The sequence below is a fragment of the Medicago truncatula genome, chromosome 1, assembly GCF_003473485.1.
Source record: "Medicago truncatula cultivar Jemalong A17 chromosome 1, MtrunA17r5.0-ANR, whole genome shotgun sequence".
Lineage (NCBI taxonomy): Eukaryota > Viridiplantae > Streptophyta > Magnoliopsida > Fabales > Fabaceae > Medicago > Medicago truncatula.
This window is the reverse complement of record NC_053042.1, coordinates 25,790,208-25,815,165: the sequence shown is the minus strand read 5'-3', so window position 1 is coordinate 25,815,165 and position 24,958 is coordinate 25,790,208. Positions and strand designations below refer to the sequence as shown.

Genomic DNA, 24,958 nt, shown 5'->3' with positions numbered 1-24,958 from the left:
GTATGAACCATATCAACAATACCAACAATATCCTTTTGAAGATGAACGGATAACCAATGTCGAAAATACTTTGAATATCTTCATGCAACAATCCATGATAAACATGCAAGATACCAATCAGAGATTGAAGAATTTATCATTTCAGATGGAGATGATGCAAGCACAAATCATGGATATTCAAGCCAACATTCAATCCACTCACGGAGAACAAGAAAATAATTCAAATACATTTGAGAAAGTCGGAGAGATTGTTGAAGAAGGTATTGTTTAAACTGAGGAAGGTACAACGTTAGAAGGATGTGGCACAATGAAAATAATGGAAGAAAGAGAGCCACCACATGAAATAGAACTTCTTCAAGAATGGTTAAATACTGAAGAGGTTGTAACTGTTGAAAATGAAGAAGTGATGAAGGTGGTAGAGAAAAAGGAATGGTTACTAAGAACGGAAGAATCAATGAAAGCAAGGGGGAAGAAAGTGAACAAGGTGGAAATTGATCGGGTCATAGATGAAATATGCGCCTTGTTCAATAAACCAAAGTTAGGGAAGATATGGACTCCACATCAATTGTACCTAAAGTTCATGGAATTCCTCCCAAAGCGCAGGATTACAAAAGATGATGTGTGGACCGTTTCATTTCGGCCACCCTAACGAAAAAGGCGTCGAGCTAACGACGTTAAACAAGCGCTTGTTGGGAGGCAACCCAACCTTGTTTAATTTTTTCATGCTTTATTTTTGCATATTAGAGATATAAGTCACATTGCACCCACAAAAAGCAACAACAGAAGTTAAATTTTCATTTTCTGAAAATGTCATAACTCGCGAGCACAATCTCGCCATGGCGAGTGTTATAGGTCCTTTGACCTGCATTGACCACCAAACTGCTCGCCATAGCGAGCATATTCTCGCGAGGCGAGTTATAGTAGGTTTGGAAAGTTTTGATCCCTAGGCATTACAAACTTCTTATTGCATCATAGATTTAAAGGTTAAGTCATTGGTAAGCCTTTTTGCACTGTGTTTTGCCACAAGCTCCCGCTAACTTTTGGTGTTGACTCAGATCAAAGTTTTTCTTAGAAATTCCTATCATGAGCCAAAGTTATTGAACAAAAATCAGGTGCATGGTTATGATTGATATTGTTTGAATTGTGCAAATCCAAGGTACGTGTTTCCTGTTTTTCTATATGTTTACTTAAATCTAAAACGAGTACTTTGCACAAATTTCATTTCATTTAGTTTTCCGTAATAACATAACTGTTTGTGAACCACTTAAAACTAGCCTAAATGTGAGGAAACCTCAATCTATTTGTACTATATGCAGGAGACCGACATTCATTGTTTAACTCGGTCATTTTATGTCAAATTCTATAATTGTCTTGAATTGTGTGTAAGCATGGAAAGGATCAAGGCACATTTTTTAAAAGTGAGTAAAAATACTTGACCATATATAGCCTACCCTGCAGACGAGTGAGTATTTGTTAAACCCATCTGAGCCAAATGAATGGGAGTCCTCAATTATGAACTGTCAATTCATGAGCACTATGCTTGATGAATTTGCCCTAAAAGTTTTTCAAAATTCTGTTCATTTTTTACACACTATATGACTCTGATATGTTTTTAATTGTTGAACCCTAAAACCTTCATGTTTATTTGTCCCTTTCCCTTGAATAGGGGAACATTCAAATAGAGTTATGTTTGGATTCAAGTTGGGGAGAAAAGGGAGGTTAACTTAATTTTCAAGAAATGGTGGAATTGAATTGTTGATCAAGACATTGTTATGAAAACTCAAAAATAAAAAGAAGAACAAAATGTGTACATGAAAAAGAAAAGAAATGAAAAAGAGAAAAAGAAGAAAAGAAAGAAAAATCAAAATAGAATAAGTTGTCAAGATCAAGGCGTAGATTGTTTATCACGAAGGGTTTGTTTAGAATTTAGAGGAATGTTGTAAATTTACATTTTGTATGTATATAGAAAGAGTGTTCCTCTATGCTTGGCCATTTGAATTCAACTATCCCACAAATGTCCTTTCTTTTGTAGCCGAGCCAAGTTACAACCCTAAAAGACCTTATGATTCATGCTTTTGTACTTTTTTTTAAGATGATATTTGGATGGACACATAACTTGATCAAGATGTCAACTTGATTGTCGGATGTGTGTTTCATAACCCTCACTCATTGATTTTTATTCGTGGGAAGGGAAAAAATGAGTAAAAACCCTTATCGAGACTTTGGATTCGGGGGTTGGTTATGCGAAGGGAAGGTGCTAGCACCCTAAGCGTCTATGGTATTCCATAGGAACCTCTTACCTAATTTATCTTGTGCTAAATTCATTGCTTATTTGAACATTTATTACCTAAAAATCTAAGTGAAAGAATGAGGGAGAAGAAGTATGTTTTTGGTTATTTTTATTTGATTTGGAAGTATAAAAATCTCATGCCTACATACCCTTAAAGAAAAGGGATCAAAACCAATGTAGTTCACCTAAAGAATTTCTTTGGTGGGTTAGGTTGATTTTAATAATTTTGAAAAAAAGTTTTAAGAAGGGATAAGAGGCCTCAAGGCATGAGAGAAAATAAAGTGAGGTTGGTCAAATTTAATTACAAGAAATCAAGTCTATTATGAATGTTAATTCAATTAAGCATTTGATTAAGAAAATAAAAGGAAAACACTTGGGTTACAAACCAAGGTTTATTAAAAAATATTTTTGAAGTTTTGACATATTTGATTTTTTTGAGAAAATGATTTTTTTAACTAACGGTGAAAACTAACATAACGGCGTAACGTAACAAGAAATAAATGTGAAGTGACGGTGCATGTGTCGGTGCATGTTCTCATTTATGGATATTTACAAGGGACCTAGATACATGCTAAAGCCTCAAGAGAAAATAAACGACAAGAAAAAAATAAAGTGCACAAATTAAATTACATCAATTCCTAAATACACACTAAAATAATAACAATAAAATAAGATGACAAAAATTAAACATGCATGAGATGATTCAAAATACTAATACAAATATACTATAACAATAATAAAAAACAGTAAATAAATGATTAACACAAAGTAAAATATTTCTGTAAACTTTTTAAGGAAATTTTAAGCAAAAAGGTGCAGAAAGTAAAATCAGTGGTGACAAAAGTAAAACAGTAGTAAATTTTAAAAATAGTGGGCTCAGACTGGTTAAATCTGGACCGTCTGATGAATCGGAAGGTCTAGATCTAATCACAGCCACTAGATCAATGATCCAACGGTTTAAAAAAAAACAGCACAAAAGTAGAGAAATAACACAGGAAGCACAGTGACCGTCTGATCATGGAACTATCCAGATCCAACTGCTAGAAACAATAGGGCACATGGAATGGGATAAGAGAAACAACATGGGAAAATAAAAGGAATAGAGACTATAAAACGTAAAAGAACGGCATATTACTCATTTGGTTTCTTCTCTTCTCTTTCTAAACACAAATTCTTCCTTCTCTCTACACTCAAAAATAATTGTTCTCACTTCTCTCTTAACAAAACAAACAGCCGCCCCCTTATATCATCTTCTCCGGCGAGATAGTGTTTTCCGGCGCGGTGGCCGGTAGTGGCACCACCGCGCCGGAGTTCAAACTTGCTCCGATTCAAAAATTTCTTGTAGTTTTAAACATCCTTTTGCATGCTGGTTTCAATTCTTAAAACAAAATTTCAAAACAAAGCACGGATCTACATATATCTACAAAACAAAATTCGGAAAAAAGGATGAACAAAACTCTTACCCTTTGTTACTTCTCGTACCGGTTCAGCTTACCTCTTCCTCTACGGTTCAGATCCGGTTTGGCTCGGTATGTATTCTGGTTCAGCCGGTTCGATTCTGTTGTCACTTTCTTCTCCTTTCACGATCCGGTTCAAGCTTAGATACCTCAAACTTCCTGTTCCAGTTCCGTTTGCTCCGATTCACGCACTGCTTCTTTCTTCTCCGTGGATTCGAGCTTGCTGGCTTGCTCGGTTTCCGCGCCGGTTCGGTTTGTTGGTTGTTGAAAGGAGATGAAATTATTATGTTGTTATGTTGCTGGAAAGGTTAATGTGTTCATAAGTGTTCATGAAGTTCATGTGATATTCATATTGTTCTTGAGTTTGTTCATGATTTTGGTGGTTTTGATTTTGAAATTGGGAACCAGAATGGAAATTAGGGTTTTTGTGTGAAAGCTGCGGCTGCCAATGATTGGCGTCTCTGTGTGTGAACAGTGCAGCCTCCTCTTCCCTGTTTTGCAGGTTTGATTTTATAGCATTAGGGTTGAAGAGAAAAAGGAAACAAGTTGCAGAAACAGCAACTGTGTACTGGATTTGGAAACAAAAATTTGACCCTATGAATCTGCCTATCTGCCTGAATATGTGCCTGAATATGAGGCGTATGAAAAAAAATTATTTTTTTTGGACCCTTGCTGGGATTTTTCGGACTTATTGACATTATAGCACAAAATGGGTAAGAATAGAGAAAAGTGGTCAAAATTTGGGGGTATGACAAAGTGTATTATTTACTTGAACTGTGTGACATGAACTTTGTGCATAGGACTCATTTCATATTTGCAATAGATTTTGGATCAGTGGGAAACTTCATACTTGCCCGCGCATTCATTTTTTTAAATCATACATCTGAACAAATTTTCACAACCTTTCTATTTGTGTCTTGTACCTAACTTGTCCTTTTTTTAATCTTTTGTTTGAGGACAAACAAAGAGTAAAGTTGGGGAGAGTTAGATAAGTGCCAGAAAGTAGTTAATTACATGTTACAATTAAAGCACTTTTGTTACTTGTCTTAAAAGTTATTTAGGGAAAAGCCGAGAAAAAGATGAACAATTGCCCTATTACGCTTTTTATATCTTACTCTATCCATTTGTGCAGGAATTGAACGTCAAGACACTAAAAAAAGAAAGAAAAACAAAGATTTGTGAAAAAGTCAACTTGCCATGGCGAGTGAATTACTCGCGAGGCGAGCATGAAGACGAGTTCAAGGTGAGTAGAGGCAGAGAGTACTAGTGGCAACTCGCCACCAACCTGCCATGGCGAGTTCATGGCGAGCTAACTAGCCATGGCGAGCAAAATTACTCGCGAGGCGAGTTAAGGCGGCCTAATCCCTCAAATCTGACGTGGCAGAAACCCACTGGTAAAGAAAGCTCAACTCGCCATGGCGAGCAAATTACCTGCCATGGCGAGTTCAATCAGAACATGCATAGTATAAAAGGCCATTTACTCAGAAGGGCATTCATCATATCATATGCCACATTAGGAAGAGAGAAAATAGGGGAAACACAGAGAGACCCTAAAGGAGAAAGGAACACAATGATTGAAGGGATTCACAAGATCATTGAGACATCATGGCTTGCTTCCATTCCATCTCTTCTTTTCTCCTTGTAAGGTTACCATGACAATGAGTAGCTAGACTCTTTTTGTCGGGATTAAATTAATCAACTCTATTAGTATGTATTTATGGGATAGAACCACAAGTGCACGGTCTTACCGAATTAGTAATAAAAGAGTATCATTCCGACAGGGAGTAGTTTAATTCAATTAACCTTTGATGATGATTAGAGGAGAATCGAGTTGTAAGTTGGGGTTTTCAAAAGAGTGAAAGATAATATAATAAAAGGAGCCTTGGGATCATTGGTTCATCTAAATGACAAGTCCTTCACAAACCAAACTATAAGCTTATAACTTTATGTTAGACATAATTTCTCAAGACAGTTTCTCTTTTGTTCCTCTAGCAACCAAGCCTATTTCGCTGACTTGATTACTATTAGATTTTGGTTCCTCTAACAACCAAGCCTATTTCGCTGACTTGATCATTATTAGTTCCCTTGAAGATCGAAACTATATGTCTCAAAGATTGCAAAGACTATTTCGCTGCCTTTGCAATCCTTGTCTAAATTCAGTTGTTCGAATATCAAAGTTCCACTTTCGTTTTATGAATTGATATTTGAGATGATGCATAAACAATTATCAAACCCTCCACTTTCGTTTCCACAGTTTGATAATGGTTGATCCATGTTAAAGCGGTGAATTTTGATAAGAAATTAGGGTTACATAAGATTAAGGCTTAGAGCTTGGCTTGATTAGGATTATGTCATTTAGACTTATCCAACAATCCCAAGACAAAGAGAAGTCTACTCACTCATGTTCATCGTAGACATGGAGAAGAAGAGAGAAACCATAAAAGTAAATGACAAGAAAGTAAAGGAAAAGAAAAGAACTTTTATTAGAAAGACAATTGTTACTTATTGAATTCCAAGAAAACATGAATATTTGTGATGGCTAGCTACTCTATTTATAGTTTACATTCGACTTAAAATCTAAGCAATCACTAGAACGTTCCACAAGTAAACTAAAACAGAGTAGCTTAAAATCTAAGCAAAAGCAGCAAAAGTAGTTCTGGAGGGTGGCACAGCCGTGCCAAGCCTAGCACGGGCCGTGCCAAGTTTCTGACTTGAGGGAGATATATTTTTGTCTCCGAATCTTCGTATTTTCGTACCGAATCAACTGCAAAACCCCTTTCTTTTGCTTCAAGACTCAATCCATCAAATATTCGTTCCTGAAATATAACAATATGCAATTGTAGTAAAATATCTCAAAAAGGAAATAATATTAAAATAAAATAAACTTAAATCTAATTAAAACAAAACTAAATAACATATTAAAATAGATAATAAATGACTCATCAAACTCCCCCATACTTGAATCTTTGCTTGTCCTCAATCAAAAGGCATAAACATGGTAGCACAAAACAATATTATCATATGACAATTTAATTAAAACACATGTCTCCTCAAGGGCTTTAATTTCTAGCATACACTAATCACAAACTCAAGCATTTCTTGTGAACCTTATTCAACCCAACAATCAAGTTTCAAGTGAGTGTGTGTGTGTAGTCCAACCCTATTCTTGCTCTTGTATAAGATAGATATTATGAGGAAACATATTCTAATCCTAGTGCTAAACCAACCAAGAAAAATTCTTTCTTCATTTCATATAAGAGAGATGGGAGTATTTGTGATCTTTTGATCTTTGCCATTTACACATTTTTGGGTACTTTATTTAAGGAAACAACACCTTCACGTAGGAAGTCAGAGGGCCTACCCCCTTCCCCAATCTAGATTCAATAGTGCCCCTTAAAACATCATCTTCACGTAGGAAGTCGGAGGACCTACCCCCTTCCCCAATCTAGATCCAATGATGCGACCTTGAAATCAATTTGGCTATTTGGCTTTTTATAGACTCCCTTATATTAACTTATACTACTTTTACTTTGAGAATTTTTAAAGGTCAATGTACCACTAATATTAGAACGCATTTCCTTAAAATACCTATCCATACATTTACTCAAGGGAAGCAACTTGTGCATTTCTCATTGGAGAATTTATTCACTTTAAAACAAGATGTGGGTATATCAAGAAAACTTAAAACACGAGTTTACTTTCATGTACAAGAAATAACCAATTAAGAGGAGACAATAAAAAATTTATGTCATGATAATTTTTTAATAAAAACAAGCTACTTAACCATGCCTTTAACAATAAAAACAAACCAAAAGAATGAAGTTTAAGGGAGTTTGGAAACACTACGACTCAAGACACTTTATTACGCTCCCCCCACACTTAGGGGAAGCATTGTCCTCAATGATTCAAAATAAGAGAAATAAAGAAGAAGAAGGAGAAGAAGAAGAAGAAGAAGTGAGGGAAGAGAGGAAGAGGAAAGCTCACATTTTTCACTGAGGTCCATAGGGAGGACCTTGGAGGTGAAAATGGTGCATCATGTTCCGAAGCATTTGGTTATTTTCTTCGGATATGCGGTTGCCCCTTAGGACATCATTCCTTAGTCCCGATAATTCAACACCTTGCCTTTGTTGCTCTGTGCTTATCCTCTCGACCTTGGTGTGCATCCATGCCCATCTTGAATTTTCATTGGTTTCTCCGGCATCATGTTCATGGTGCTCCTCATCATGGTGCAATTGTGCACCTTCCTCTTCTTGGTGCAAGTGTGCACCTTCCTCGCCTACATCATCGTGTTGTTTATGTACCTGTGGATCATCAACAACATACAACAAATTTTCTTCCACCTCGGTGTTAGTCTGAGATGGGTTAGGAAGTACAATCAAAATAGGCACATTGAGTTTAAGTGTGTAGGACATGGGTGGATGGGGCTTAATGAAGTTCATAGAGATAAGGGTCTCTATGTTAAGCCTATTGTTTCCCTCAATTTCGTTAATCCCTTGGTCCTCACCCACTCCCAATTACCAAGCTATGTATGTGATGAGATAAAACCGCAAGTGCACGGTCTTACCGAAGTAGTATGAAAAGAGTATCGTTCCGACAGGGAGTAGTTTAATTCAATTAACCTTTGGAAATGATTAGAGAAGAAAATAATTGCAAGTTGGGGTTTTCAAGCGTTTGAAAGATAATAATAAAAGGAGCCTTGGGATCGTTGGTTTCATCTAAATAACAAGTCCTTCACAAACCAAACTAAAAGCTTATAATGTTATGTTAGACCTAATTTCTCAAGACATTTTCTCTTATGTTCCTCTAGCAACCAAGCCTATTTCGCTGACATGATTACTATTAGATTCTGGTTCCTCTAACAACCAAGCCTATTTCGTTGACTTGATTATTATTAGTTCCCTTAAAGATCGAAACTATATGTCTCAAAGATTGCAAAGACTATTTCGCTGCCTTTGCAATCCTTGTCTAACTTCACTTGTTCGAATATCAAAGCTCCACTTTCGTTTTATGAATTGATATTTGGAATAATGGATAAACAATTATCAAACCCTCCACTATCGTTTCCACAGTTTGATAATGGTTGATCCATGTTAAAGCCGTGAATTTAGATAAGAAATTAGGGTTACATAAGATTAAGGCTTAGAGCTTGGCTTGATTAGGGTTATGTCATTTAGACTTATCCAACAATCCCAAGACAAGGAGAAGTCTACTCACTCATGTTCATCGTAGACATGGGGGAGAAGAGAGAAAGCATAAAGGTAAATGACAAGAAAATAAAGGAAAAGAAAAGAACTTTAATTAGAAAAGCAATTGTCACTTATTGAATTCCAAGTAAAGATGAATATTTGTGATGGATGGCTACTCTATTTATAGCATACATTTGACTTAAAATCTAAGCAATTACATTCGGGCTAAAAATAGAGTAGCTTAAAATCTAAGCAAAAGCAGCAAAAGACACTCTGGAGGGTGGCACGGCCGTGCCAATGCTAGCTCAGGCCGTGCCAAGCTTTTGACTTTGGGGAGACATATTTTTGTCTCTCAATCTTCATATTTTCGCATTCAATCAGCTCCAAGTCCCTTTCTTTTGCTCCAAGACTCAATCCATCCAATATTCATTCCTGAAATAAAATAAAATGCAATTTGTAGTAAACTATTCTAAAAAGGAAATAATACTAATATAAAATAAAATAAAATCTAATTAAAACTACACTAAAAAGCATATAAAAATAAGCAATAAATGACTCATCAAACTCCCCCACACTTGAATCTTTGCTTCTCCTCAAGCAAAAGGCATAGACATGGCAGCAACAAAAAAGATTAATTTATGACAACTCAAAAAAAAGCTTATGTCTCCCTTGAGGTTTCATTTCAATGTACGCTAATCACAACTTCAAGTATTCCTTGTGAACTTATTCAACCCAACAACAAGTCTTAAGTGAGTGTGTGTGTGTAGTCCAACCCTTTTCTTGCTCCTGTATAAGATAGATATTATGAGGAACAGGTTCTAACCTTAACACTAAAGTGACTGAGAAAAATCCTTTCTTCATTTCATATAAGAGAGATGGGAGAGTTTAGATAGATTTGATAAATTATACACTTGGGGGCTTGTAGATGCCTAGGGGCTATCATTTCACATTGGAAGTCCGTGAGGGGGTATCCTTTCCTCCAAGTTTCTATGATCACCCTAAGTAGTGCTACAACTTATTCATCTTCACTTAGGAAGTTCCTCTTTTTAGAGGGTTTAATTTAAGCACAATTCGTTTGAGAAGTCATCACCACACTTAGGAAGTCAGAGAGAGGGTATCCTTTCCTCCACGTGCTGGTGATATTCTTCTGCCCCATTTTGGTTTACACATTATAGCACATTAGAATTATTCCCTGACAAACTTATACTACTTTTACTCTGAAGATTTTTAAGGGTCCAGTTTACCATTAAAGTTAGAACGTGTTCCTTAAAATACCTATTCATACACTTACTCAAGGATTGCAACTAGGTGCTTTTCTCATTGGAGAATTTTCACAATAAAACTTGATGTGGGTATAGCAAGGACACTTACAACACAAGAAATCACTTTCATGTACAAGAAACGACCATTGAAGAGACAACAAAAAATTTATGTCATATTAAAACAATAAAAACAAGCTACTTATTCATGCCTTTTACAATAAAACAAAACAAAAGAATAAAGTTTAAGGGAGTTTGGAAACACTACGACTAAAGACACTTTATTAGGCTCCCCCCACACTTAGGAGAAGCATTGTCCTCAATGATTCAAGATAGAAAAATAAAAGAGAAGGAGAGGAAAAAAAAGAAGAAGAAGAAAAAGAAGGAGGAGAAAGAAGGGAAGAGAGGAAGAGGAAAGCTCACATTTTTATCATTGAGGTCCATAGGGAGGACCTTGGAGGTGAAAGTGGTGCATCATGTTCCGAAGCACCATTAATTCAACACCTTGCCTTTGTTTCTCGGTGCTTATCCTCTCGAGCTCGGTATGCATCCATGCCCATCTTGTATTTTCATTTGTTTCACCTTCAGCATGGTTATGGTGCTCCTCATCATGGTGCAATTGTGCACCTTCCTCTTCTTGGTGCAAGTGTGCACCTTCCACGTCTTCATTGTCTTGTTCTATATGCACCTGTGGGTCATTATTAACGTACAACAAATTTTCTTCCACCTCGGTGTTAGTCCGAGATGGGTTAGGCAGTAATATCAAAGTGGGCACTTTGAGTTTCAGTGTATAAACAAAGGGGATTCGAGGTTTTATGAAATTCATAGAGATAAGGGTGTCTATGTTTAGCCTATTGTTTCCCTCAAGCTTGTTTATCCCTTGGTCTTCACTCACTCCTAGTTGCCTAGCTATGTATGTTATGATACCACCAACTATTATTTCTCCCCTACTATCGGACCTATTTCCTATATGGGAGAGGTAGTCAAGCAAGTAAAAACAAGTGTTAACGGGGTGGTTGTGCAGCATAGCCCAAAGCATGAAGAGTTCATCACTCCTAGTGTTCCCTAATTTACTCCTTCCCCAAATAGTACAAGCCATAACCCTTTGAAGGTACCTAAGTATAGGGTTGTGAATGTTGCTAGCTTTGTTGGCACGTGTGTTAAACTGGTCAAGACCGGTAATTCGCTCCCAAAAGGCAGCGGGTTGATAGTCAACCGGCTTTAAATCTTGATTCCAAGAGTCGTGGATGAACCCCGCGTTTGCGAAGCCCATCTCATCATAGAAGTGTTGAAGAGACATCTCATAATCAATATTCATAAGCCGGAAAGAAACTCTATGGTTAGGGTTATGAAAATTCAACCTATCTTTCGTAAAGACAATAGAACTTAAAAATTTGTAGGTGAAATTCTCATACCCTCTCATAGGTCTCAACATATCAACCCATCCTAACCTTTCTAGCAGATTAAACACATTGTCTTTAAGTCCTAGCTTATTCAAGTCATGGTTATCAGGGTACCTACAAGGATCTAAAGGTTTAGAGATTAGAATTTTGTACCTATCTCTTTGCTTGTTGTCCCTGAAGGTGATGCCATGATTCTTGGCTTGTGTTTTCTTCTTTGGGGGAGGGCCCCCTGATGAGCTTGCAACTTCTTTTCCACTTCTCTTTGAAGCCATTGCATTGACCTTGTTTTTGATTTGGTGTGGTGGCGGTGATGGTTTGAGTGAGTTGTAGGGGTTGGGTTTTGGGGGTTGGTGAAGAATTTCTGGTTTTTGGGTTAGGTTAATGAGGGTTACGAATTTGGGTGATGTTGGTTTGGATGGGTGAAAGTTGTTTCTAAATGGGGGTTTATGAGCGGAATGGTGTTTGTGGTTGATTGGGTGAAGAAATTTTGTGAATCGGTGAGGTTTTTGGTGTAGAAATGGAGGTTTAAGGCTTTGTGATTATGGAGGTTTTAGAGAGAAGTTTGAAGGTGGAGAGATGTTTTGTGGTTGAAAGTGAAGGAAGAAGAAGGCCAAAAGATGTGTATATGCAAACTTGATGGTCGGGCATGGCCTTGCCAACTTTCTGGAATGTGGGGGGGGGGTTTGGCTTTGGCAAAATCTGGCACGGCCGTGCCAGTGTGAGCACGGGCCGTGCCAAGGTGCTGGATAGATTGGCTTCAAAATTTTCCTTTTTCTTGAATCATACTCGGAAAATTACCTACAAAATAATTAAAAACAAAACAACAAAACAAAACAAAAGCAGTTAAATGCGTGGGTTGCCTCCCACGAAGCACTTCCTTATAGTCATTAGCTTGACGTTAAAGAAAGTGTCCATTAGAAAGGGTCAAAGATATTGTATTGTGTAGATGACACTAAAAAGCGTTCTTTCACATCATGTTCTTTGACCATATTGCAATAATAAAGGGCGGGACCTTCCTTAACATTTTCGAACTCAAATCCTACCATGTCATCACTCACTTGAAAAACTATCCTACCACTCTTAACATCAAGTATAGCACCCGTAGTGGCGAGGAAGGGTCTTCCTAGAATCATAGGGCAATCATGGTCTTCCTCGATGTCAACAACCACAAAGTCAGTTGGGATGTATATCCCTTCTATCTTAACGGGGATGTCTTCAACATATCCCACTATGGGGATAACAGAACGATCGGCTAACTTTAATGTCATCTCGGTAGGTTTCAACTCTCCTATTCCCATCTTTTTAAAGAGGGATAGAGGCAACAAACTAACACTGGCTCCTAAGTCGCACAAGGCTTTGTCTACGGTTTCTTTCCTTATCACACAAGGGATGGCAAAACTACCTGGATCTCTAAGCTTTTGGGGTTGCTTCTTGATGATTGCACTACTTTCCCGAGTTAAAGCTATTGTCTCTTTGTGATCTATAGCCTTTTTCTTTGAAAAGATTTCTTTTATGAACTTGGCATACAGAGGCATTCGAGACAAAGCTTCCGCAAGGGGAATCTTAATGCAGATTTTCTTAAGTATGTTGACGAACTTATCGAATTGAGCCTCCAAATTAAGCTTAGTAAGCCTTGATGGGTTAAGGGCTTTGTTCTTATCAAGCGGTTTCTCACTTTCTATCACACCTTTCTCACCAAAAAGCCTAACACTCTCTCCCTTAATTCTTTTGGCTTTAGCAATTGTCTCTTCCAGCTTACTACCCCCACAAGAAATGGCATTGACATGAGCTTTGGGGTTTGTTTCGGGTTGACCAGGAAATACTCCCGATGTTTGGGAAGAGGTGGCTACTTGTTGGGCCACTTGGGAGATTTGGGTCTCAAGCATTTTAGTGTGTGTGGCGATAGAATCAACCTTGGTAGTGAGTTTGGAGAGAGAGTCGTTCAGAAATCCCGTTTGGTTTTTCAGTTCTTGAAGTTGTTTATTTTGATTCATCATGCAATTTTCCAACAGAATTTCCAAACTAGACTTCTGAGCCACCCTCTGGTTGTTTGTATAGCCAGGTGGTGCTACTTGCCCATAGGAACCTTGAGGGTTTTTATAAAAGTTTTGATTTGACCTCGTTCCTTGGTTGTATTGAGCATATTTTAATTGCTCAATACTGTTAGTAGCACTGCCTAACTGACAATCAACACCAATATGACCAAATATACCACAGATTTCACACGGAGGAGATGTAGGAGAAGGTGTGACAGCATTAACATTAAGTTTTTCAAATTTTTGAGTTAATGCATCGACCTTAGCAACAAGGTGATCATAATCAGAGACCTCGTATATACCTGCCTCCTTTTTGGAGGGTGTAGAGGCGGTGATGGCTCTTTCGTTGGTCCATTGGTAGTGATTTTGAGCCATGTCTTCAATCAATGCGTAAGCCTCCGTATAATTCTTGTTCATTAGTGCTCCACCTGCAGCTGCATCAACAGACATCTTAGTGGTATATGTTAGGCCATTATAAAAAGTGTGGACTATGAGCCACTTTTCCAAACCATGGTGGGGACAAAGTCTAAGCATTTCCTTGAAACGCTCCCACGCATCATAGAGAGACTCCCCATCTTTTTGGTTGAACCGCGTGATTTGGTCTCTTAGTTTGGCGGTTTTAGAAGGGGGAAAGAATCGGGCAAGGAATGCTCGCCTCATCTGATCCCATGAAGTGATGGAACCGACTTCTAGGGAATGGAACCAAGCGCTAGCTCTATCCCTTAAGGAAAAGGGAAAGAGATGAAGTCTTACGGCTTCTTGGTTCTCTTTTATAGTGCCACTGAATCTAAGGAAGGAAGAAATATGGAGATTTGGATCCTCAGTGGGTGATCCATAAAACTGATTTTGCTGCACCAAATTGAGTAGTGCAGGCTTGATCTCGAAATTGTTACCCTCAACCGTTGGGTACACGATAATAGCTTGTAGCTCTTCCGTTGAAGGAGTAGCATACTCTTTGAGAGTGCGTTCAGCCATAGCAGTATTATTTTGTGACTCTCTTTTTCTTATGCAAATATCTCTCGATCTCAGGAATAAATTCTCCGAGACTTTTACTTCTTCGCATAAGAAATCGAGAACCCAAAAGTTAGTGGTAATACAAAGAAAGAAAGAAGTAGAAGAAATGAGGGAGAAGAGGGAGTTCTAATCACAAAGAAAGAGTTAATCAAATTAGTTTACTCCCCGGCAGCGGCGCCAAAAACATGATGAGATAAAACCGCAAGTGCACGGTCTTACCGAAGTAGTATGAAAAGAGTATCGTTCCGACAGGGAGTAGTTTAATTCAATTAACCTTTGGAAATGATTAGAGAAGAAAAGAATTGCAAATTGGGGTTTTCAAGCGTTTGAAAGATAATAATAAAAGGAGCCTTGGGATCGTTGGTTTCATCTAAATAACAAGTCCTTCACAAACCAAACTAAAAGCTTATAATGGTATGTTAGACCTAATTTCTCAAGACAGATTCTGTTATGTTCCTCTAGCAACCAAGCCTTTTTCGCTGACTTGATTACTATTAGATTCTGGTTCCTCTAACAACCAAGCCTATTTCGCTGACTTGATCATTATTAGTTCCCTTGAAGATCGAAACTATATGTCTCAAAGATTGCAAAGACTATTTCACTGCCTTTGCAATCCTTGTCTAAATTCACTTGTTCGAATATCAAAGCTCCACTTTCGTTTTCTGAATTGATATTTGGAATAATGGATAAACAATTATCAAACCCTCCACTTTCGTTTCCACAGTTTGATAATGGTTGATCCATGTTAAAGCGGTGAATTTAGATAAGAAATTAGGGTTACATAAGATTAAGGCTTAGAGCTTGGCTTGATTAGGATTATGTTATTTAGACTTATCCAACAATCCCAAGACAAGGAGAAGTCTACTCACTCATGTTCATCGTAGACATGGGGGAGAAGAGAGAAAGCATAAAGGTAAATGACAAGAAAATAAAGGAAAAGAAAAGAACTTTAATTAGAAAAGCAATTGTCACTTATTGAATTCCAAGTAAAGATGAATATTTGTGATGGATGGCTACTCTATTTATAGCATACATTTGACTTAAAATCTAAGCAATTACATCCAGGCTAAAAATAAAGTAGCTTAAAATCTAAGCAAAAGCAGCAAAAGACACTTTGGAGGGTGGCACGGCCGTGCCAATGCTAGCACGGGCCGTGCCAAGCTTCTGACTTTGGGAGACATATTTTTGTCTCTCAATCTTCATATTTTCACATTCAATCAGCTCCAAGTCCCTTTCTTATGCTCCAAGACTCAATCCATCCAATATTCATTCCTGAAATAAAATAAAATGCAATTTGTAGTAAACTATTCTAAAAAGGAAATAATACTAATATAAAATAAAATAAAATCTAATTAAAACTAAACTAAAAAGCATATAAAAATAAGCAATAAATGACTCATTAGTATGTGATGATACCACCCACAACTATCTCTCCCCTACCATCAAACCTATTACCGACATGGGAAAGGTAATCATACAAGTAAAAGGATGTGTTAACGGGGTGGTTGTTAAGCATGGCCCATAACATGAAGAGTTCATCCGTCCCAGTGTTCCCCAATTCGGTCCTACCCCAAATAGTGCAAGCCATTACCCTTTGAAGGTACATAAGCACCGGGTTGTGAATATTGCTAGATTTGTTGGAACGTGTGTTAAATTGCCTAAGGTCGGTGATACGTTCCCAAAAGGTGGCGGGTTGATAGTCAACTGGCTTAAGAATTTGATCCCAAGAGTCGTGGATGAACCCCGCGTTAGCGAAGCCCATCTCATCACAAAAGTGTTGGAGAGACATCTCGTAATCAATGTTCATAAGCCGGAAAGAGATTCTCTGATTAGGGTTATCAAAATTCATCCTATCCTTTGTAAAAACAATAGAACTTAAAAACTCATAGGTGAAATTTTCATAACCCCGCATAGGTCTTAACATAGCAACCCACCCTAATCGTCCTAGCAAATTGAACACATTGTCTCTAAGGCCTAGTGTAATCAAGTCATAATTATCAGGGTACCTGCAAGGATGTAAAGGTTTAGAGATGAGATTTTTATACATATCCCTTTGCTTGTTGTCCTTGAATATTATGCCATGATTCTTTGTCAGTACTTGCTTCTTTGGGAGAGGTCCTCTTGAAGATGTTGCAACTTCTTTTCCACTTCTTTTGGAAGCCATTTCCTTGACCTTGGGTGGACTTGGTGTAGTTTTGGTGAAGGTTGGGTTTAGTGGATGTTTTTGGTGAAAGAGGTTGGTTTAGTGATGGGGAGAAGGTTTAAGTGAGTTTTAGGGGTTGGGTTGTGGAGTTTGGTGATGAATTTATGGTTTTTGGGTTAGGTTAATGGGGGCTACGAATTTGGGTGATTTTGGTTTGAATGGATGAAAATTGTTTTTGAATGGAGGGTTATGATTGGAATGGTGTTTGTGATTGATTGGGTGGAGAAATTGTGTGAATTGGTGAAGTTTTGAGGGAGATATGGAGGTTTGACGTTTTGTGGTTATGGAGGTTTTAGAGAGAAGATGGAAGGATGAGAGATGTTTGGTTTGGTGAATGAGGGAAGAAGAAGATGAAAAATGAGATTTAACCTTACCTGGGGTCGGGCACGGCCGTGCTGAGGTTGGCACGGGCCGTGCCAAGTTCCTGGAGTTTTGGCCTGGTTTTGGTGTGTGCAAGGTATGGCACGGCCGTGCCAGTGTAAGCACGGGTCGTGCCAAGGTTCTGGGCTCCGGGGCTTCAAAATTTTTCGTTTTCTTGAATTGTTCTTGGACAATTACCTACAAAATAACTTAAAAAAAAAAAAAAAAAAAACAAAGCAGTTAAATGCGTGGGTTGCCTCCCACGAAGCGCTTCTTTATAGTCATTAGCTTGACGTTAAGAAAGTGTCCTTAGAAAGGATCAAAGAGATCATATTGTGTAGATGACACTAAGAAGCGTTCTTTCACATCATGATCTTTAATCATGCAACAAGAATAAAGAGCGGGACCTTTCATAACATTCTCCAACTCAAATCCTATCATCTCCTCACTCACTTCAAAAACAATCCTACCACTCTTAACATCGACTATAGCACCCGCAGTAGCGAGAAAGGGTCGTCCTACAATTATAGGGCACTCATTGTCCTCATCTATGTTAAGCACCATGAAATCAGTCGGGATGTATATCCCTTCTATTTTAACGGAAATGTCCTCAACATATCCGACAGGTTGGATATTAGAACGATCGGCTAACTTCAATGTTGTTTCCGTAGGTTTCAACTCTCCTATTCCCATCCTTTTAAAGAGGGATAAGGGCAACAAACTAACACTAGCACCTAAATAACATAAGGCTCGGTCTAAGGTTTCACTCCCTATCATACAAGGGATGGCAAAACTACCTGAATCTCTAAGCTTTGTAGGCGGCTTCTTGATGATTGCACTACTTTCTCTTGTCAAAGCTATTGTCTCATTGTGCTCTATAGCCTTTTTCTTTGAAAAAATTTCTTTTAAAAACTCGGCATATAGAGGCATACGAGACAAAGCTTCAGCAAAGGGAATCTTAATGCAAATCTTTTTAAGTACGTTTAAGAATTTATTGAATTCAGCCTCCAAACTTGATTTCTGAGCCACTGTCTGGTTGTTTGTATAGCCTGGTGGTGCTGCTTGTCCAAAGGAACCTTGAGGATTTTTATAAAAAATTTGTTTAGGTCTAGTTCCTTAGTTGTATTGGGCGTAGTTCATTTGTTCAATACCATTGGCAGCACTACCTAACTGACAATCTAACACCTATATGACCAAAAACACCACAAATTTCACAAGAAGGAGATGTAGTAGAAGGTGTGACAGTATTAAAATTAAGTTTTTCAAATTTTTGAGTTAAGGCATCAACCTTAGGAGCAAGGTGATCATAATCAGAGACCTCGTACATACCTGCCTCCTTTTTGGAGGGTGTAGAAGCGGTGATGGCTCTTTCGTTGGTCCATTGGTAGTGATTCTGAGCCATGTCTTCAATTAATGCGTAAGCCTTTGTATATGTTAGGCCATTATAAAAAGTGTGGACTATGAGCCACTTTTCTAAGACATGGTGGGGACAAAGTCAAAGCATTTCCTTGAAACGCTCCCACGCATCATATAGAGATTCCCCATCTTTTTGGTTGAACCGCGTAATTTGATCTCTTAGTTTTGCGGTTTTGGATGGGGGAAAGAATCGGGCAAGGAATGCTCGCCTCATTTGATCCCATGAAGTGATGGAACCAACTTCTAGGGAATGGAACCAAGTACTAGCTCTATCCCTTAAGGAAAAGGGAAAGAGATGAAGTCTTACGGCTTCTTGGTTCTCTTTGATGGTGCCACTAAGTCTTAAGAAGGAAGAGATATGGAAATTTGGATCCTCAGTGGGTGATCCAGAAAACTGATTTTGCTGCACCAAATTGAGTAGTGCAGGCTTGATCTCGAAGTTGTTACCCTCAACCGTCGGGTACACGATAATAGCTTGTGGCTCTTCCGTTGAAGGAGTAGCATACTCTTTGAGAGTGCGTTCAGCCATAGCAATATTATTTTGTGCCTCTCTATTTTTCTTATGCAAATATCTTTCGATCTCAGGAATAAATTCTCGGAGACTTTTACTTCTTCGCATAAGAAATCGAGAACCCAAGAAGTTAATGGTAACACAAAGAAAGAAAGAGGAAGAAGAAAGAGTTCTAATCACAAAGAAAGAGTTAATTAAATTAGTTTACTCCCCGGCAGCGGCGCCAAAAACTTGATGGGATAGAACCGCAAGCGCACGGTCTTACCGAAGTAGTAATAAAAGAGTATCGTTCCGACAGGGAGTAGTTTAATTCAATTAACCTTTGATGATGATTAGAGGAGAATCGAGTTGTAAGTTGGGGTTTTCAAAAGATTGAAATATAATATAATAAAAGGAGCCTTGGGATCATTGGTTCATCTAAATGACAAGTCCTTCACAAACCAAACTATAAGCTTATAACTTTATGTTAGACATAATTTCTCAAGACAGTTTCTCTTTTGTTCCTCTAGCAACCAAGCCTATTTCGCTGACTTGATTACTATTAGATTTTGGTTCCTCTAACAACCAAGCCTATTTCGCTGACTTGATCATTATTAGTTCCCTTGAAGATCGAAACTATATGTCTCAAAGATTGCAAAGACTATTTCGCTGCCTTTGCAATCCTTGTCTAAATTCACTTGTTCGAATATCAAAGCTCCACTTTCGTTTTATGAATTGATATTTGAGATGATGCATAAACAATTATCAAACCCTCCACTTTCGTTTCCACAGTTTGATAATGGTTGATCCATGTTAAAGCGGTGAATTTAGATAAGAAATTAGGGTTACATAAGATTAAGGCTTAGAGCTTGGCTTGATTAGGATTATGTCATTTAGACTTATCCAACAATCCCAAGACAAAGAAAAGTCTACTCACTCATGTTCATCGTAGACATGGAGAACGTTTATTAGAAAGACAATTGTCACTTATTGAATTCCAAGAAAACATGAATATTTGTGATGGCTAGCTACTCTATTTATAGTTTACATTCGACTTAAAATATAAGCAATCACTAGAACGTTCCACAAGTAAACTAAAACAGAGTAGCTTAAAATCTAAGCAAAAGCAGCAAAAGTAGTTCTGGAGGGCAAGCCTAGCACGGGCCGTGCCAAGTTTCTGACTTGAGGGAGATATATTTTTGTCTCCGAATCTTCGTATTTTCGTACCGAATCAGCTCCAAAACCCCTTTCTTTTGCTTCAAGACTCAATCCATCAAATATTCGTTCCTGAAATATAACAATATGCAATTGTAGTAAAATAGCTCAAAAAGGAAATAATATTAAAATAAAATAAACTTAAATCTAATTAAAACAAATAACATATTAAAATAGATAATAAATGACTCGTCATGTATTCCCTTTGATTATGATGTTGATTGATTTTAATTATGTTATGATGTTGAAGTTATTCTTGTTTTCCATTACAATCTTATGGGTTTGAAATGTTATTGAAAAATACCTTTTGAAACTAGGTTAGAATAATCTTCTATCAAAGCTTTTGTTCTAGACATGGAATTTAGGTTTTGATAATCACTTTGAATATTGGAACTTAAAGCGTTTGTATCATTTAATAGTTTGGGAAATCAATTATGCAATAATACAATCGACTATTGGATCGTTTAATAGTTTGGGAAATCGATGATTAAACGACTCAATGAAATCACAACATCACTTGGACACGAATGAAGTTGTTGAGCAATATGTGATAATATCAATTGATAATTAGAATCCGCAACACTAATCCGAGTATACGTATACGTATACGTAGGTTGATGAAGTTTAATCCTAGCATAACCATTTCCCTGTTAACTCTCAAATCTTTTATAATTTCATAGTTTTCTAGTTTATGAAACAAAACTTATTACCACTCCATTACTCAGAACGATATAGATTGTTGAACGGCTTAGAATATCGCACCAGTCCTTGTGGAGACGATAACATAAATATTTACTTACTACATCAATGGCCGGGGTTTCAATCTTGAATCTTGCATATATTATGCACTGTCCTTACCAACTTAACTAAGTTCACTAGGACATCCATTACTTAGTTTTATATTGAGAATTGAGAACACGTGAATCCCAAATAACAATAATTAAATTTACAAAATTTGACAATAGAGGAAAATCAATAATAACTGCGTATACATCAAAAGTAAAGAATTACTAATGCACTCATACAAAACAAAACAAGTGAAAAGAAAAAAATAAACAGCAAGAGATCTTGTGTTTTGATCATTTGAATCCTCAAAGCCAATGTTTCCAAAACCAAACAAAACGAAATCGCAAGATCTCAAATCACGATTCAACCGTCTAAAACCGCTTGAACCAGGATAAAACCGCGGTTGCGACGTCCAAATAACTGATCTGTAGTAAAGGCCAATTCAAAGCATGCTATCAGCACCAGATGGCAACCTCTTTAAGACTGGGGAGAATCGAACCTGAGACCTTGAGGAGGAGCACACTCCCAGATCCAAAACCAATACCACCGGACCAACCCAAATGGGTTCTAACTTTTAAAATGTATCTTGCTCAAAGCATGCTATCAGCACCAGATGGCAACCTCTTGAAGAAATTGCTAGGCACAGAAGGCAACTTGCTCCTAAACTTTGGATGCCTTAGCCAGAAAATCCCAGCAACAGAAATAACAATCTTAAACGGTGTAACATATAATGCCACAGCAGTTACAAGACAGAAGATAACAAACAAAAATGTTGCTCTTGGGTCTCTCCAACTAAGCAAAGCTTGAAGCCTCTCACCTTGTGTTGCAATATCACCAACCACAGTTTGTATTCTTCCTGCAACACTTCTAAGCCTATCATACCTCATTCTTATCACATCTTGTGCTTTAGAGGTTGGAAAAGTATCAAACTCTTCATCTAGTTCATCAGGATGTGCTGCTTCAGCCCAAGAAATTTTTGTATCCATGTGTGGAGGGTTTCTAGGTCTTTTCCTAAAATTCCATATTCCAATGAGAAACATGTAGAGAAAAATTGTTGGTAGGATCAATTCTGGATAACATATTAAGATGAAAAAAAGAACATGAACTAGTATTGTTGTCACTGGATTCTTCCACTTTTGTACCTCACCAAGCCATTTACTCATAGATATTACACCTGAAAAAAGTGAAACAATTCTGAAAAAATTTGCTTTGCTTCTTCTTAAACTCCATATATGTGAATCCACATCAAGCATGTACTCAACTACTTCTTTCCTAAGAGGTGGTTCTGCTCTTCCTAGCCTCACTGCTACGATATTCATAGCTTGATATCGTAAACTATCTAATTGGTTCACAGTGAATGGATGCAAGTAATGCATTTTTGGAAGTAAAGGGTGTCCATAAAGGTAAATTATGTGAGCTAAAGAAAGACATGTGAAACGAATCGCTAATTGAAGTTCTCCCATTTTTTTCAATCCAGAAGGTTTTAGAACAAGTAATGGATATGAGTTTGTGTAGATTCTATCCATTTCTAAAGTTGATAATCGAATTCGAACTTTACCAATTTTTGCATCATTAGTTTTTGCTCCACTTTGTTGAGAATTTCCACCACCTAAATGACAATTGTCAAAAACACCAAAAGTTATAACTGTGCAAGGATCATGAACTTCCCATGTGTATTGTTCATTCCATTTTGGATTAAAACTCTCAGTGATTGTTCTTGTTCTAACCCATTTCATACCATATTTTGCTACACAATAAGCATCTGTTGAACTTTTACCATTGCTTGTTTTCATTGGTGAAAGTCCTTGTGCACTCAATATTCCAACTTCAAGAATCCCAATTGGTTGCTTCCATAGTTGTCTAGCAGTTGTTCTTGTATCACTTATATACATTGTGGATTCATCAAGAACATGATAAGCACCTTCAAGACAAACTCTAAGGTGAATCCTACTTGAGAATTTAAGTTCATTACCTTTATCACCTTCGAGAACGCCGAAACCAAATCTTTCAACGTTGTACCACCGCGAATGCACTGGCCGATGATCCATCCGAGTCTCGAATTTGTTCAACGGCAAGGTTAACTTTGCCACAACTTCGTCTTTCCCTGGACTCGCCTTGTTCTCCAACGTCAACACGAGGTTTTCTTCGAACGGCTCAGCAGCTACGAATACAAGATCTTCGTTCCACATTGGATTCGGCGTTTTAGTCGGACATAGCTTAGTTTTAAGCACTTGTTGTCCAACTTGAGCTTTTACAAAAACTTGTGGTGGTTGGCTTTTATCATGTGGCTGAACATCTTGAGCTTCAATTACATTAACCCTTAAATACCAAAGTTTAGGATTAACATAAACCTTTGATCTAATATTGTAAACTCCTTCACCTTTAACTGAAGCTGAATCTGAATGCCATGCCTCAGGAAAAGCTTCATCAGCTTGTGTTCCCATCCAAACAGCTAACATAACTTCACCTCTTGTTCTTGTTTCACCTTTCAAATTCCCTAGTCTATACCATTGCGGCGCCAAAGGACTATCTGGTGGAACTCTTGTTGGAACTTCATGCATATCAAATTCAACTTTTCCAATATAATCATCTCTAGCTACCATCTCTTTGTCTCTTACAAATACTTCAACAACCGATGATTGTATCTTCTCCTTCGAGAAAGCGAAAACTTGCTTCCATTCGGGGTTTGTTTTCTTCTCAAAGTGTCTTGTTTTTCCTTTGTAGTTGCCAACTTTCACTTCAACATAAGGATCTACATTTCCTGTGACTGGATTTGGTGGCAATTCTTTGGCTTTGACAACACGAACATAGAGGTAGAACATCTGTTCCACAAGGTCGTAAGTGCTCGTTGCTCTTTCGCTGTATAGCCAACCAGTTCCGCCTCGTTGTCCTCCATGTGGCCATTTTTCTCCTAGCTCTGGCTTTGTGTCTTTTAGCTTGTAATCATCTGTGTTTGGCTTTGGAGCAGGTTTAGAAGAACTCATCTTTCAAGTTTCTTCTTGATGCAGATATAACTTTTACTATTATGTGTCTTTGTTTGTGATGAAGCTGAAGTGAATTTAAATGGTGCAAGTGAAACTTCAATGATATATTTTTGCTTCTATTTGACTAATGAGAAAAAGTGATGAGAGTGGTTTTCTTAAAATTCGAGATGATTGAACTCTTTTAACCATAGATATGTGAGTGAGTGAGTGAGTGAGTGAGCCTCTCTTGGAAAATACTTTAACAAAAAAGTTGGGCCTTTCTTAAAGTTAATATGCTTGTTGTTTATTAATTATGTATTTTATATTTTTTACTATGACACTTCATCTTCCCCATTTATGAAATGGTTATGTATGTACGGAAATTCTTGGATGGGAACGTAAGTAACATGTCAGCATTTACAAACAACCAATCAAAACATTACACCTCATTTAATTTATTAAAAAAATAGAGAATAAAATAAAGTTGAAACGTGTCCTCCGTTTTGCTTGCTCAAAATAATGGTGGAAGAATAGCAAGCAATACGGAAGACAAGTTTCATCTTTATTTTATTCTCTATTTTTTTAATAAATTAAATGAGGTGTAATATTTTTATTGGTTGTTTATAAATGATGATATGTTACTTACGTTCCCATCTAAGAATTTCTCATGTATATATATCATAACATTTTAAATGATCTGTTACAGTTTTAAGACAATTTCATTCTTTGGTGCTCTATCCATGCACCTTTAAGGCATGGATATATCATGATCTCAACTTTAAAATCTTCATGAAGGTTTTTGTTTTTTATAAATCAATGTATCCTCTATCGCAATTACATAAATTAATCATTGGAGATAAGTATATTCATTTAAGAGATA

At 37.3% G+C, this 24,958-nt stretch overlaps 1 protein-coding gene, 2 non-coding genes and 1 pseudogene across 3 annotated transcripts; 3 read left to right on the top strand and 1 right to left on the bottom strand.

The window, feature by feature from the left end:
* LOC120580639 (uncharacterized) lies at positions 1-1,150 on the top strand (annotated as a pseudogene).
* Positions 1,151-14,136: 12,986 nt separating this feature from the next.
* Positions 14,137-14,243, top strand: LOC120577977 (small nucleolar RNA R71). Its single transcript, XR_005643953.1, has one exon. It is a non-coding gene; the product is annotated as a small nucleolar RNA R71 (small nucleolar RNA).
* Positions 14,244-18,683: 4,440 nt separating this feature from the next.
* LOC112417803 (small nucleolar RNA R71) lies at positions 18,684-18,790 on the top strand. Its single transcript, XR_003008281.1, has one exon. It is a non-coding gene; the product is annotated as a small nucleolar RNA R71 (small nucleolar RNA).
* Positions 18,791-21,297: 2,507 nt separating this feature from the next.
* LOC25480828 (FT-interacting protein 1) lies at positions 21,298-24,314 on the bottom strand. Its single transcript, XM_013586686.3, has one exon. The coding sequence runs from the start codon at positions 24,097-24,099 to the stop codon at positions 21,706-21,708; it is 2,394 nt and encodes a 797-aa protein (XP_013442140.1). The 5' UTR covers positions 24,100-24,314; the 3' UTR covers positions 21,298-21,705.
* Between the last annotated feature and the right edge of the window lie 644 nt (positions 24,315-24,958).

Excerpts from the sequence above, each read along its gene's own strand:
- LOC25480828 (XM_013586686.3), bottom strand. The coding sequence starts at position 24,099 with ATGAGTTCTTCTAAACCTGCTCCAAAGCCAAACACAGATGATTACAAG.